The following is a 14,003-nucleotide window of genomic DNA, read 5'->3' as shown; positions in this document are numbered from 1 at the left end:
TGCTGGAGAATATGAGACCACATGGAGCAGAGAGGAGATGTCTCGGTCAAGTCTATCCCGGATAAACCAGCACCCAGGAGACCAGCCTGCTGTCTGGGGACACACAAGCAAGCTCAACTCAGATCATCTGAGCCTGGCCCATTCCAGAAGAACTGCCTAGTTGATTCAGAAACTTATGAATAAATTGGGGTGCCTGGGTGGCTCATTCGGTTAAGCATCCGACTTCGGCTCAGGTCACGATCTCATGGCTTACGGGTTCCAGCCCAGCATCGGGCTCTGTGCTGACAGTTCAGAGGCTGGAGCCTGCTTCAGATTCTGTCTCCCGATCTCTCTCTGTCCCTCCACTACTCATGCACTCTCTCTCTCAAAAATAAACAAACATTTGGGGCGCCTGGGTGGCTCAGTTGGCTAAGCGTCCGACTTCGGCTCAGGTCACGATCTCACAGCCCGTGAGTTCGAGCCCCGCGTCAGGCTCTGGGCTGATGGCTCAGAGCCTGGAGCCTGCTTCTGATTCTGTGTCTCCCTCTCTCTCTGCCCCTCCCCCGTTCATGCTCTGTCTCTCTCTGTCTCAAAAATAAATAAACGTTGAAAAAAAAATTAAAAAATAAATAAATAAATAAATAAACAAACATTTAAAAAAAAGTATGAATAAATAATAAATGCTTATTTGTTTTCAACTACTGAGTTTTGGGGTGATTTGTTATGTAGCAACAGCTAACTGATACAGAAGAGTCTGATGGCCAGTAGCCACTCTTATTTCACTGTAGCAAGTCTCTGCTGAAATCACAATCCTGTTTCCCTGAGGCCTCTACAGGTTCAGATCACTGGACGGGGTCATGAGCTTGAGATGTGTTCTTGAACCTTACCAGTCTGTTGGTGACATTATGAAAATGTCCTCCCTGACCTGGACCTGTCTCCTCATCTGTAAAATGAGGAATGAGACACTTCCAGGGAGGCTTCCAGCTCTCATGTTCTATGCTTGGGTGACCCTGACCTCTTCATTCAGCCATTCTGTCATCTCAGGAACAAGTACTTGTTCAGAGCCTGCTGTGTGCCAGCCTATGGCCGGGATCTGGGATGCAGGCTTAGACAACGAGATGTGGGCCCTGCCTACCAGGAGCTCACGGTGCAGTGAGAGCTCACGGAGAGCTCACGCTTGGATGTATAGAGAAGACACCTCTGAGGAGGCCCCGATGGTCAAGGAGTCTGTGAGTAAAAGCAGTGAGCAAGATCGTGATCATCCCTCCCCAGCAGAGAGAGAGGAACGCACATTAGAAATCCCTGGTGCCTTCCGTGTCCTGGACCCCTGCTCGTACATGTCTGCCTTGGTCCCTGAGGGCCTTGATGAAGGCCACTCAGTAATTCAGCTCAGGCCCTGGGGAAATCACAACCTGTGGCTTGAACGCAGCACATTCAATGAGCAAACAGAGGACAGCCACGGGACCTCTCTCCACTCCACTCTCACCCAGGCGACGCAGGACAGCCAATCCTTAACCCTGGGAGACCGGCCAGTCTTTGTGGGGGTAGCATGAAAGTAGCAGAGTCCAAAGTCCTCCACTAGCCCTGATGACCGCAGTCCTTCAGGACCTCCTGCCAACCCCAGAGAGAGGTGGACACGTGGAAATTATCCACCCCAGGGGCCCGGAAAGCCATCCTACCATGGAACCAGGGGGCGATGGATTTGGTGTTCCTCTCAAAGCCGGCTCGGCGAGGCAGCTGCTCCTCCTTAAACCAGCGGACTATGACTTCCCTGGAGACAGGTCTCCGTGGGCGCTCCCAAGTCCTGCTGAGAAGACAGCAGGGATGTGGAAAGTCAGGGAGGGAGGGGGAGGGGACCAGAAGAGCGGGGAGAAGGAGGAGGAGGGGAGAGGAAGGGAGAGGAGGGGAGAGGAGGGGGGGCTGCTATGAGATGAATAAGCACGATGCCCACACTCACGCCTGTGGAGACAATTAAATGAGTCCAGGTGCTTAAAGGCACTTTGCAGATTATAACGTACCAACTGTTATTACTTTTCCCCAAAGAGAACTGTTGTCACTTGGTTCGAAAAAAAAGCCACACAGGTGGGAATGAAAAAGAGGACAGGAGGAGATGTCTGAGAGAAAGAAAAGGCATTTTCCCGGCCGCTCATAGGCCTCCCGCCTGTGGCCGCCGTGTGTCAGATGAGTGTCTACAAGGCTATTCTTTAAGGGCACTGTTGGTAATAACCAAAGATTTCAAACAACTCTAATGTCCACCAGTAGTTTTTGATAATTAACTTCTAGCACATCTATGGAGTAGAATACGACATAACTATAAAAAAGGAAACTAGGAGCACCTGGGTGGCTGAGTGGGTTAAGGGTCTGACTCTCGCTTCTGGCTCAGATCATGATCCCAGGGTCACGGGATCAAGCCCTACATCGGATCTGCACTGACAGAATGGAGCCTACTTGGGATTCTCTCCCTCCCTCTGTGTCCCTCCCTCATCATGCTCTCTCTCTCTCTCTCTCTCTCTCTCTCTCTCACTGAAAGGAAGGAAGGAAGGAAGGAAGGAAGAAAGAAAGAAAGAAAGAAAGAAAGAAAGAAAGAAAGAAAGAAAGAAAGAAAGAAAGAAAGAATACTAAATAGGGGCACTGGATGGCTCAGTCGGGGGAGCATGTGACTCTTCATCTCCAGGTTGTGAGTTTGAGCCCCATGTTGGGTGTAGAGATTACTTAAAAATATTTTTAAAAAAGAAAACTAAATAAAAATAAATGAATAGCTAAGAATTGATGTGAAAAGCAGAGCCATGTATACAGCATGCAGCCTTTTCTTATAAAAAAAAAAAGAGAGAGAGAGACTGGGCTAGGACTTTTTACGACTTTTCACGTCAGCAACTACATGACAGAAGTGGGCAGGCACACATAAACTAAGAACAGTGCTCCCACCCACGGGGCACGGGAAAACCAAGTAGGTGGAGGCAGGAATGGAAGTCTGTCTTTTTCCATATTTCTTTTTAAACTTCCTGGTTTGTGAATCATAAATGACAAGGGAGGGAGGGAGGAAGGAAAGGAGAAATGCAGACGTGGTCAGATCTCCCTAGATGGCGGGGAGAGGGAGAAGGGGGTTATGAATAATCCTAAATCCCAATTAAAGCAAAACTCAGACAAGCCACTGTCATTTGGGAGTGAATGGACTGTCCTGCAAGTTAATTGTGGTTCGGGGAAGCAGCAAACACTCACTGTCCACCCTCACCGGGGCAGGAGCTGCTCACCAGTGATGGACGTGCGGGGACCAACCTTGGGGCTGGTCTAAGGAGACGCTCCAGGCAACCTCTTGACCGTGGGTCTGGCGAGCATGGGCAGTCACTTAAGTGTCCTTGCCAAAGCACTCCTGAGATGACCCCCCTGCACTCAAGCACACTCGCCTGCAAACCCGGTATCAGAACCCAGGATGCACCAGCGCCACCTGCGGTTAGAAACAGCAGCCAACACTGGTTTCCAAGCTGCTGGACCATATTTAACCCATTTGAGGTCTTATATTACAAGTTCTTAACCCGGTATCTGTAGACCCTGAAGAGCTTGAAATTATATGCAGACATTTTGGGGTATGTTCATACGCACATTTTGGAAGCAAGACTGTACACAGCTTTCTTTAGATTCTCAAAGGAATCCTAGACCCAAAGTGTTAAGACTCCCAGAACTCCGGGGCTACTAGAAATCTCCGACCAGACTCCTCACTGTGCCCTCCTGCCCCATTGTGCACACTGAGACACTGAGTCCCATAGCGGGGAAATGACTAGCTCCAAATTTCACAGCAGTTGGAGCAGAGACAGGACTGGATCCTCCAGCCACACTGCATTTGCAGAGTCCCCCAGACCCACCTGACAGGTACGGCAAGGGGTGGCGGTGGCCCTGGGCCGGGAAGGTGGTGGTCAAGTCTGGCCTCCTGCTCGTGGCTCTGGCCAAGCTCTTGGAACATGGAGCTGAGGCCAGCGACGGTGCCCTTCTGGATGGCCCGGAGTGAGTGGCGCCGGTACTCGTCCCTGGCGCGCTGGGCTCTGCGACTCCTCTCCTCATCAGCAGCCTTGGACCGGCGCACTGCAAAGGGGTAGAGAGTATGTTTACCCAGACCTGCAGCCCAGGCTGTACACTGAGCAAGTCAGGACTGGGCCCAGAGCCCTGGGAGTCACCCAGAGTCCCACGATTCACCTGGATTCACCCACATGGGCTGCATGGAGGTTCAGAGCTTGGAAACGGCAGGGCAGGCCCAGCCCTGGCCAGCAGCCCGGGCTTGCCTGTCCCTGTGGAGGTAGAAACACTCGCGACACTTCAGGGTCATCTGCCTGTTCCTATGGCTCTGTTCCAGAACGAGCAAGCAAACTTTGGATGGAAATATACATCTCTCTACGTATTTCCTTCCGGGAGTACCCTGCTTAGAGCAGCTTCTCAAACCATGTGCCCACCTGCCCAGCCTCAAGGGCACCTGTCAAGGTGGGCAGCATCTCCAAATAGCACTACCATCACCCACATTGATTGTAGCTTTCTCTGTGCCAAGCCCTGGGTTCTCTGCTTTGCCTGCGATATCTCATTATAGACACTTCCCCCAACCACCCAGGGAAGGGGGCCCATCACAATTTCTACACCAGAAACCCAGCCTCCACGGCACCTGGGTGGCTCAGCCAGTGAAGCAGCCGACTTCAGCTCAGGTCGGGATCTCACGGTTCATGAGCTCAAGCCCCACGTCGGGCTCTGTGCTGACAGCTCGGAGCCTGGAGCCTGCTTAGGATTCTGTGTCTCCCTCTCTCTCTGCCCCTCCCCCGCTCATGCTAGGACAGTAACCTGCCGGGCTGGGTCAATGGCCAAGCCAGGAACCATCCTTTCTGCTACCACAGGGTGAGTTGTTAGAAACACTGGCATCCCGGTCCTGGTGCCCCTTCTCTGGTTTGCAGTGGCCTTGACAGCTGACGAGTGTGTTGGCGAGAAGATCCTCTGGGAGCTCTGTCACTCCCAGAGGCCCCTCTCTCCAGCCTTCCAGGCTTTTGTGTTCCTCCAGGCAGGGCCCTGTCTCAGCCAAGTGGCCTTGGAAAGACATCTGTGTGTTGCTGCTTCTAACACTCACAAGGGAGTCCTAGAGCTGGGAAAATGCCAAGAGAGGGAACAAAACCAGTTGGAGGCAAGGTGTGGAATTCAAGCTAATTCTTTTGTAGTCTGAATGCATCCTGTCAGGTCCCTATCTGCCTCTAACATCTAGTTCTTTCTGCAGAGAACTCTTAGGGCTGGCCGTGTCCTAATTGTGCATGACTGGTAATTGAGTGGGCCTGAGAAGGTCACCTTCCCCTCCTAGAGTAAAATCTTACCCATAATCTACTTCTATTCCAATCATTCCACGCATGTGTAGCCAACACCTACAACCTGCCAACGTCAGAGAACTGTGTTCTGTTAGTGCCTGGAGGACACAAGACAAATAAGCCCTTGTCCTGAAAGGCAGCACTGCTAAATTTGTCTCTCAACTTGTCAAAGACCCTTTCTTCAAATAAAACGTTACCCCAGGGGCGCCTGGGTGGCTCAGTCTGTTGAGCGTCCGACTTCAGCTCAGGTCACGATCTCGCGGTTTGTGAGTTCGAACCCCACGTCGGGCTCTGTGCTGACGGCTCGGAGCCTGGAGCCTGCTTCGGATTCTGTGTCTCCCCCTCTCTCTGCCCCTCCCCAGCTCGCGCTCTGTCTCTCACTGTCTATCAAAAATAAATAAATGTCAAAAAAAAAAAAAAAAACACAAAAAACAACCTTGCCCCAGATCCGAAGAAGGGCACTTCAAGTCTGTCTGTCCCTCAGAAGGTATTTATGGAAGTGGAGATCACATGCAGAGGATCCAGTAGGCCAAGTCCCATAAGGTCAGGTGGGGAATTTCTTCTGCTCTACTCATGGCTATCGTCCAGTGCCTACAATACATACGTGCCAGCCACAGACAATGCCTATTCTTGGCCGACTGTCTCCAGTTAAGGATTTAACTCTGAGCTGGGCGCAGACATAACACAGACCGGACCCTCAAGGTGCTACCTGGGAAAACAAGATAAATATCTCTAACACAATGAAGTCTGGGACAAATAAAGCATTGTCAGGGTTTAGGGACAGCAGCGCTCATATTCTGCGAGAAAGCCAACAGCCATCACAGGAGAGGAAGCATCTGGGAAGATCAACAGGAGTTTTCCAGAGAAAGAAGCCATCCCAGGGAGAATCCTAGGTTTGGTGCCCAGCTGGCTCATCTGTAAGTTCCGGATACCAGGAACACCATGATGCCTGCCTTGCATTGCCGTGGGAGGGTCAAACAAGGCCAGGGTGCCCAGGCGTGGGCTTTGCAGCCACTAGCCAGCAAAAGAAACACAGACAGTGGTGCCCTCCAAAAGCCAGCGACCTTTGAGAGCTTACAGCCCCACACAGACAGCGACACTCAGTGACAGACAAGTTGCAGAAGGAAGTCATAGGCAACCTAGGAAGATGGGCTTTTGGGACTCAGCCAGGTGAGGCCCAGAGCCATTCGACACACAGAGACTAAAGTCAGCCTCCTAAGGGCCAGCTCAAGCCTGCCATTGTCTTCCTCAAAGCCTTCAGGGGCTCCCACTGGACACAGGATAAAGGACAAATTCCCCTCCCCAGCCCTTAAGAAGTGTCCCGCCTGCCCCACTTTCTTTCCCAGCCTGATGGTTTCTGAGCTCCTCCCCATTCTTCACTGGGCTGCACTGGGCTTCCCATGCTCTGCAGACACTGTCCTGCTCGGCTGTGCTCAGCCAGCTCAGACCAACTGTGATGAACACACAGCCAGGGCAGCACAGAAAGGCCGAGGCACTGACAGCTCTCAGGGGTGAAGACGTGGCCAAAGCCACAAGCAGGAAGCAAGTGGGAGCTCTGCCTTGGCCTTGGCAAAGCCAACCCCGGGCAGCAAGAAAAGGGATTATGGAAAAGGGACCGGAATGGAGTCACACAGGGTCAAGGGCAGCTCCAAAACAACTTTCTTGGTTTGTTTTATTTTTTCTCTCCTTACGTTCCTGTTTTGTCTTTGAGATATAATTGACCTATAACAATGCGTGTGTTTAAGGCATACAACATGCTGATTTGACACATTTATATATTGTAATTGTAATGATGGCCACGATACCGTTAGCTAACCCTTCTAACACCTCTCATAATCATTTCTTTCTTGTGGTCAGAACATTCCAGATCTAGTCTCTTAGCAGCTCTCACGTGTATAACACAGCACTGTTCATTGGAGCTGCTGTGCTGTGCACTAGATCTCCAGAACTTACTCATCTTCTAGGTGCCAGTTTGTGCCCTTTCACCATCATCTCCCCCAGTCCTTGCCCCCTCCCAGCCAGCCCCTGGTAACCATCATTCTAGTTGTTTCTAGGAGTTTCGCTTTTTTTGATTCAACACATAAGCGATATCATCATGTAGTATTTGTCTTTCTCTGTCTGACTAATCTCTCTTAGCATATTATCCTCAAGGTCCAACCATGTTGTTGCAAATGGCAAGATTTCCTTCTTTCTTATGGATAGTATTGATAGTATTTCTGTGTGTGTGTGTGTGTGTGTGTGTGTGTGTGTACACACAGAGAGTGTGTGTATACATATTGTGTCTACACACACACACACACACACACACACACACGTTCTTTATCCACTCTTCCACTGACAGACACTTGGGTTGTTTCCATATCTTGGCTATTGTGAGTAATGATGCAATAAACATGGGAGTGCAGGTATCTCTTCAACAGCTTGTTTTCATTTCCTTTGGATGTACACCCAGAAGTGGGATTGCTGGATCATGGGGTATTTCTATTTTTAAGTGTCTGAGGAAGTTCACTGTTCTCCACAGTGGGTGCACCAATTTACGTTCCCACCAACGGCATACACCAGTTCCCTTTTCTGCACATCCTTGGCACGCTCCACCTGGCTTCCCTAAGAAAATTCCAGAACGGCCCTGGGCCTCAGTTTCCACCTCTGTCAAAATGAGAACGACACGAACGTCTGCCTCACGGAGTTGTCATGGAGAGTTAATGAAACATATAAAAACACTATAAACTATGAAGTGTCCTGGAAAAGCGATGTCTGACTAAATCAGGCCCCTGGCTTTGATCCTTTCTTCAAATCTCTCAAAGCCTGAGTCTGGAGCCAGGGTGCCTAGATTCAGATCCCAGCTTCACTTACCAGCTGTGTGACATGGGACCAGTTACTTAATCGCCCTGGTCCTGCATTCCGTCATAAGTTAAACGGAGATAATAACAGTCCCTACCTCATAACGTTGTCATGAGGATCCAGAGAGCTCATAAGGTAAGCCACTTAAAACCATGTCAGGTACATATTAAACACTATGGTTAAGTATTAGCTAAAATGTTTCTTTTCATCAGCCCCGGAATTGCCAGGTCCAAAACCGAGTTCCTGGCCAGTCCAGGAGGGGGCACCCTTGCTGGCCGATCATGGGGAGTCCTCTCTGGGTCAAGCAGCTTACCCTAAATTCCACTTTGAACTCCTGGGGGATTGCTTCAGTTCCTTCTCAGAATCAGGAATGAATTCAGACTGTATCCCAGGAATCTGCCACAGAAAACCCTCAGCCAGAACCCACGGGGTATTTTTCTTCTAACCCAGTGAAAATAACTCAAACTCACCTGAGGAGCCACAGGCATTTTCTGCCCTGAGACAGCAAGTATCAGACTCTCCCCGTGGCCTGGCAGACCCACTGCAGAGGTGAGGACCCACACCAAGATACCTGCTTCTTCCTCCCACAGCCCATGTCCCAGCCCAAGGTGACGCCCCATGGGCCTGGCCAACAGGCACTGCGAGGCCTGCACTGCACACAGAACAAAGGGTGACCATGGCCATTCTTACTTCCAAGGTAAGATCCATGGTCTCCTTTCTCCTTCTGCTAATGGGAAACTGAAACTCATGTCACAGTAACACTGTATGGATGGCTGGAACAGTGTGAAAACACTGAGGACTTCAGGAGAAAGGCTGAATTGAGATATCAAACAATAGACTAACCACAATAAGACACCACTTCACACGCATCAGGGTAGCTCTTTTGTTTTTAATTTTTTAGTTAGAAAAAAACAGTAAACAAGTGTTGGCAAGGATATGGAGAGAGTGGAACCTTTGTGCATTGTTGGTGGAAATGAAAAATGGTGCAGCTGCTGTGGAAAATGGTATAGCAGGTCCAGAAAAATTAAACGTACAATTGCCATACAATCTTCCGGATATATACCCAAAAGAATTGAAAGTAGGGGTTGAAACAAATTTTTGTACAGCAATATTCATAGAAGCATGATTCACAATAGCCAGAAGGTGGAAACAACCCAAATGTTCATCAAAGGACAAAGAGATAACCGAAGTATGGTATGTGTGTGTTTGTGTGTATATACATATATGCATATATATATATATATATATATATATATATATATATATATATGCAGTGGAATATTATTCAGCCTTTAAAAAGAAGCGAATTCCTTGGGACGCCTGAGGGTCCGACTTTGGCTCAGGTAATGATCTCATGGTTTGTGAGTTTGAGCCCCACATCAGGCTCTGTGCTGACAGCTCAGAGCCTGGAGCCTGCTTCTAGTTCTGTGTCTCCTTCTCTCTCTGCCCCTCCCCTGCTCACACTCTGTCTCTCTCTCTCTCTCTCTCTCTCTCTCTCTCTCTCTCTCTCTAAAATAAATAATAAAATATTTTTTAAAAAAATTTTTTAAAAGAAGGGAATTCCAATACCTGCTACAATGTGGACGAATCTTTAAGACATTATGCTAAGTGAATAAGCCAGACACAAAAGGACATCATATGATTCCACTGATATTCCACGCACGGTACTTACAATAGTTAAATACACAGCAAAAAGGAGAATGTTGGTATCCAGGGGTTGGGGGCAAAGAAAGTGAGGCTCACCCCCAGCTAAACGTGGCCAAGGGAAGAAGACCTCTCTCCACCCTGACTCAAGTCTTCTGAGGTCACCACCCACCATGTCCTGCTGACGATTCTTGATGGCTGCCAACAGTGACCCCCTGTGGCCACCAGAAGTAATTTCAGGGGTTCCTTAAGGCCAGGGTAAACCTGGGGATGACTCTGCTTTGGGACAAAAGAAAGCCCCCAGGGATTCTTGAGCAATTCAAGAGAAGAGAGAACCCCAAGCAGGATATGAATCAGGCATGTGGAGACTCAGGCTGGCACTATTCTAAGTTGTAAAACCAAAAACATTTGGCACTCAGAGCATGAAGAACAGCTCTAACTGGTTACATCCAAAGAGACATTGCATAATTTCCCATCCCATGAGTAGATAGGACAGACCCTTCTTCTGTGTTATCCTTTCCTTCCAGCCCCACCCCATCTCCAGACCGCACTGCGTCTCCTCAAACCCCTGCGGGTTCTGCCTGTCTCAAGCACACAGCAGTTTAGAATCACCCACATGAAACCCAGACTCCAGAGCAGTCTCCTTTCTATGGGCAAAGAGAAGGGAACCAACGTAATTGGACTCCATACTGGGCCTGAGCACACAGTTTCTCCCTCAGTTCTGACCACACCCTGGCAAGGGGGGAGCCAAGCAGAGCACAGATTGTGTGTTAAGGGTCACACCAGAATCACACGGTTCAAGGAGGGAGGAGAGGGGTAAAGAAGAACACAGCTCCAATTTTTGGAAAGTGTATCATTCACCAAGTCATGCTGGCTTGTCTCCAAATCTCTGGGCAGCTAGACATCACCTAACTCCACATGCCTGCAAGTTCACAGTTGAGACATAATTAAATGAATTTCTGCCTGGAATATTCAGAGCTTCTCAGAAGCCAGAGCCTGCTCTGCTATTTGAACTGAACAACTAACTTCGTATTCTGGTGATACTAAAGGAAACAATGCCCTTTTTCCTCTAACTTGGAGAATTTAATTTAGGTGTTTTATCAAAAACTGCTGCTCCCAGGAGATTAATGGCCCACTATAATCTCTCATATTAAATTAATTGAGTGCAGAACGGCTTTGCTGGTTTTGAATGACAGGCTCCAGAGTTTAGCGCATCATTCTTCAAGAAAGCATAAAACAGGGAACCAAAATCAGGGGACCTGAATTATCACCTTTCCTCTGTCTTTTGGAGGGTTTTCCATTTTCCGCTGCCTCGCTGTACATTAATTAGCAATCAGGCAGCACTTGAGCCAGAGAATCTCCTGTCTCCGTCCCCAAGGAAACACCAGCCCAGCCCATAACGGTCCACCTCATCGTGTCACTACCAGAAGAAAAACGCTCCTGAGTGACACATCCTCCCTCTCCCTTTACCCTCCCAACAAGCCTCAACTCAACACGGATGCCCCCACTGTACAAAACAGAAACTGAGCAACTGAGCACGAACTTGGTCCACAGTCACCCTAGCCAGTGGCAGAGCTGGGGTGGGGCTCCCAGTCCAGGGCTCCTCCCCCTCCCACACTAGAGTAGCCTCATGTGACTTCACCCTGTAACTGTTGACCGTATTTTCAGTATAAACCTTTGTCCCGCCTTCTTGTTTCTCCCCTCTCTTCTTCCGTTCTGAATCTAAATGAATTGTTCTTTAGCTCTTGCCTATCTTCCCTTTCTAGCCTCATTCTCGTCATTGTTCACCAGGAACCCCAGGCTGCAGCCAATTCGGAACATGTGCCATGCCCTATGAACACGATGATGACCTTGCTTTTGCTCAGTGCTGCTCCCTCTGCTGTGATGCCCTTCCCTGCCTTCTTTACCTCTCCGTTTTTCCCAAACCAAATGCCATTTCCTCCATGGAAGCCTTTCCAAATGCTCTATGCACCGCGATCAAGTGGGATGTATTCTGGGATGCAAGGATGGCTCAATAGCGGCAAATCAATAACTCTGACACACCACAGTAACAAAAAGAAGAATAAAAATCACATGATCATCTCAGTAGATGCAGAAAATGCATTTCACAAAACTCAGCATCTTTTCATGATAAACACTCTCAAGAAATTGGGGATAGAAAGAATGTACCTCATAATAAAAGCCATATATGACAAGCCCATAACTAACCTCATAAGCCCCAGTGTATGGTTGAAAGCTTTTGCTCTAAGATCAGAAGCAAGACAAGAATGCCCACTGTCACCACTTTTATTCACCATAATGCTGGAAGTTCTAGCCAGAATAATTAGGCAAGAAAAAAATAATAAAAGGCATCCAAATCAGAAAGGAAGAAGTACAACTATCTCTGTTTGCAGGCGGCATGACCTTGCACATAGAAAACCCTAATAATTTTACCCAAAAATTGTTAGAACTAATAAACAAATTAAAATGGTGGGATACAAAATCAACATACAAATGTCAGTTGTGTTTCTATGCACTAACAGTGAATCAGCAAAAAAATAATAATAAAACAACCCCATTTACAATAGCATCAGGGTGCAGGAAACAGGCAATGGGGATTAAGGAGGGCACTTGTTGGGGTGAGCACTGGGTGTTGTATGTAAGTGATGAATCACTAAATTCTACACCTGAAACTAATATTACACTATATGTTAACTAACTGGAATTTAAATACAAGCTTGGAAAGAAAAAAAAAAAAAAAAGAACAAAATACTAGAAATAAATTTAACCAAGGGGGCAAAAGACCTGTACACTAAAAACTATACGACATTGAGGAAAGAAATTGAAGAAGACACAAACAAATGGAAAGATTTATCCTGTGTTCATAGACTGGAAGAATTAATATTGTTAAAATAAATATACTACTCAGAGCAATGTACAGATTCAAAACAATCCCTATTAAAATTCCAATGGCATTTTTCACAGAAATAGAAAAAAATAATCCTAAAATTCGTATGGAACCACAAAAGATTTCAATAGCTAAAGCAATCTTCAGCAAGAAGAACAAAGCCAGAAGTATCTCACTTCATGATTTCAAATTATATTACAAAGCTATAGTAATCAAAACAGTATAGTACTGACATAAAAAGACACACAGGCCAATGGAAAAGAATGTAGAGTTCACAAATAAACTTATGCATATATACTCAACTAATTTTCAACAAAGGCACTAAGAATCCATAATGGGCAAGGATAGTCTCTTTAATAAAAGGTGCAGGGAAAAGTGGACAGCTACTAGAAAAGAATGAAATTGAACCTTTATCTCACAGGATACACAAAAATCACCCCAAAATGGATTAAAAGCTTAAATGTAAGACCTGAAACTGTAAAACACCTGGGACAGCTACTAGAAAAGAATGAAATTGAACCTTTATCTCACAGGATACACAAAAATCACCCCAAAATGGATTAAAAGCTTAAATGTAAGACCTGAAACTGTAAAACACCTGAAAGAAAACCTAGGAAAAAAGTTCCTTGACATTGGTCTTGGCGATGATATTTTGGATATGACACCAAAAGCAAAATTAAACAGGTGGGATTACATCCATTCGAAAAGCTTCTGCACGGCAAAGGAAGCCATCAACAAAATTAAAAGGCGGCCTGTGGAATAGGCAAAAATCTTTGTAAACCACACACCTAATAAGGGGTTAATATCCAAGATATATAGGAACCCATGCAACTCGATTAGCCAAAACAAATAACCCAATTTAAAAATAGGCAAAGGACCTGAACAGATATTTTTTTCAAAAGGATATTCAGATGGCCAACAGGTACGTGAAAAAGTGCTCAACATCATTAATCACCAGGGAAATGCAAATCAAATGACACAATGAGGTGTCACCTCACACCTGTTAGAATGTCTATTATCAAAAAGACCAGGGGTGCCTAGGTGGCTCAGTTAAGCAGGCGACTTCATCTCAGGTCATGATCTCATGGTTTGTGAGTTCGAGCCCCGCGTCAGGCTCTGCATTGACAGCTCAGAGCCTGGAGCCTGCTTCAGATTCAGTATCTCCCTCTCTCTCCGCCCCCCACCCTGCCCCATTCATGCTCTGTCTCTCAAAAAATAAATAAACGGGGACATCTGGCTGGCTCACTCGGTTAAGCGTCCGACTTTGGCTCAGGTCATAATCTCGTACTTTGTGAGTTCAAGTCCCACAACAGGCTCTGGGCTGA

The 14,003-nt window shown here is 47.3% G+C and overlaps 1 protein-coding gene across 2 annotated transcripts in view; it reads right to left on the bottom strand.

Moving 5' to 3' along the window:
• The window catches only part of SH2D4B (SH2 domain containing 4B), a 63,492-nt gene that overhangs the window by 30,155 nt on the left and 19,334 nt on the right, over positions 1-14,003 (bottom strand). For both annotated transcript variants that reach the window (XM_086680144.1, XM_025918240.2), the window contains exons 4-5: positions 3,840-4,056; positions 1,659-1,783 (exon numbers count right to left, since the gene is read on the bottom strand). In XM_086680144.1, coding sequence (XP_086536270.1) covers positions 1,659-1,783; positions 3,840-4,056 — 342 coding nt within the window. The remainder of the gene's footprint in view (positions 1-1,658; positions 1,784-3,839; positions 4,057-14,003) is intronic.

Source organism: Puma concolor, chromosome D2 (genome assembly GCF_028749965.1).
Source record: "Puma concolor isolate L17-30 chromosome D2, mPumCon1.1.hap2, whole genome shotgun sequence".
Lineage (NCBI taxonomy): Eukaryota > Metazoa > Chordata > Mammalia > Carnivora > Felidae > Puma > Puma concolor.
Note: the sequence above shows the minus strand (reverse complement) of the source record. Positions and strands in the feature narration are given on the sequence as shown.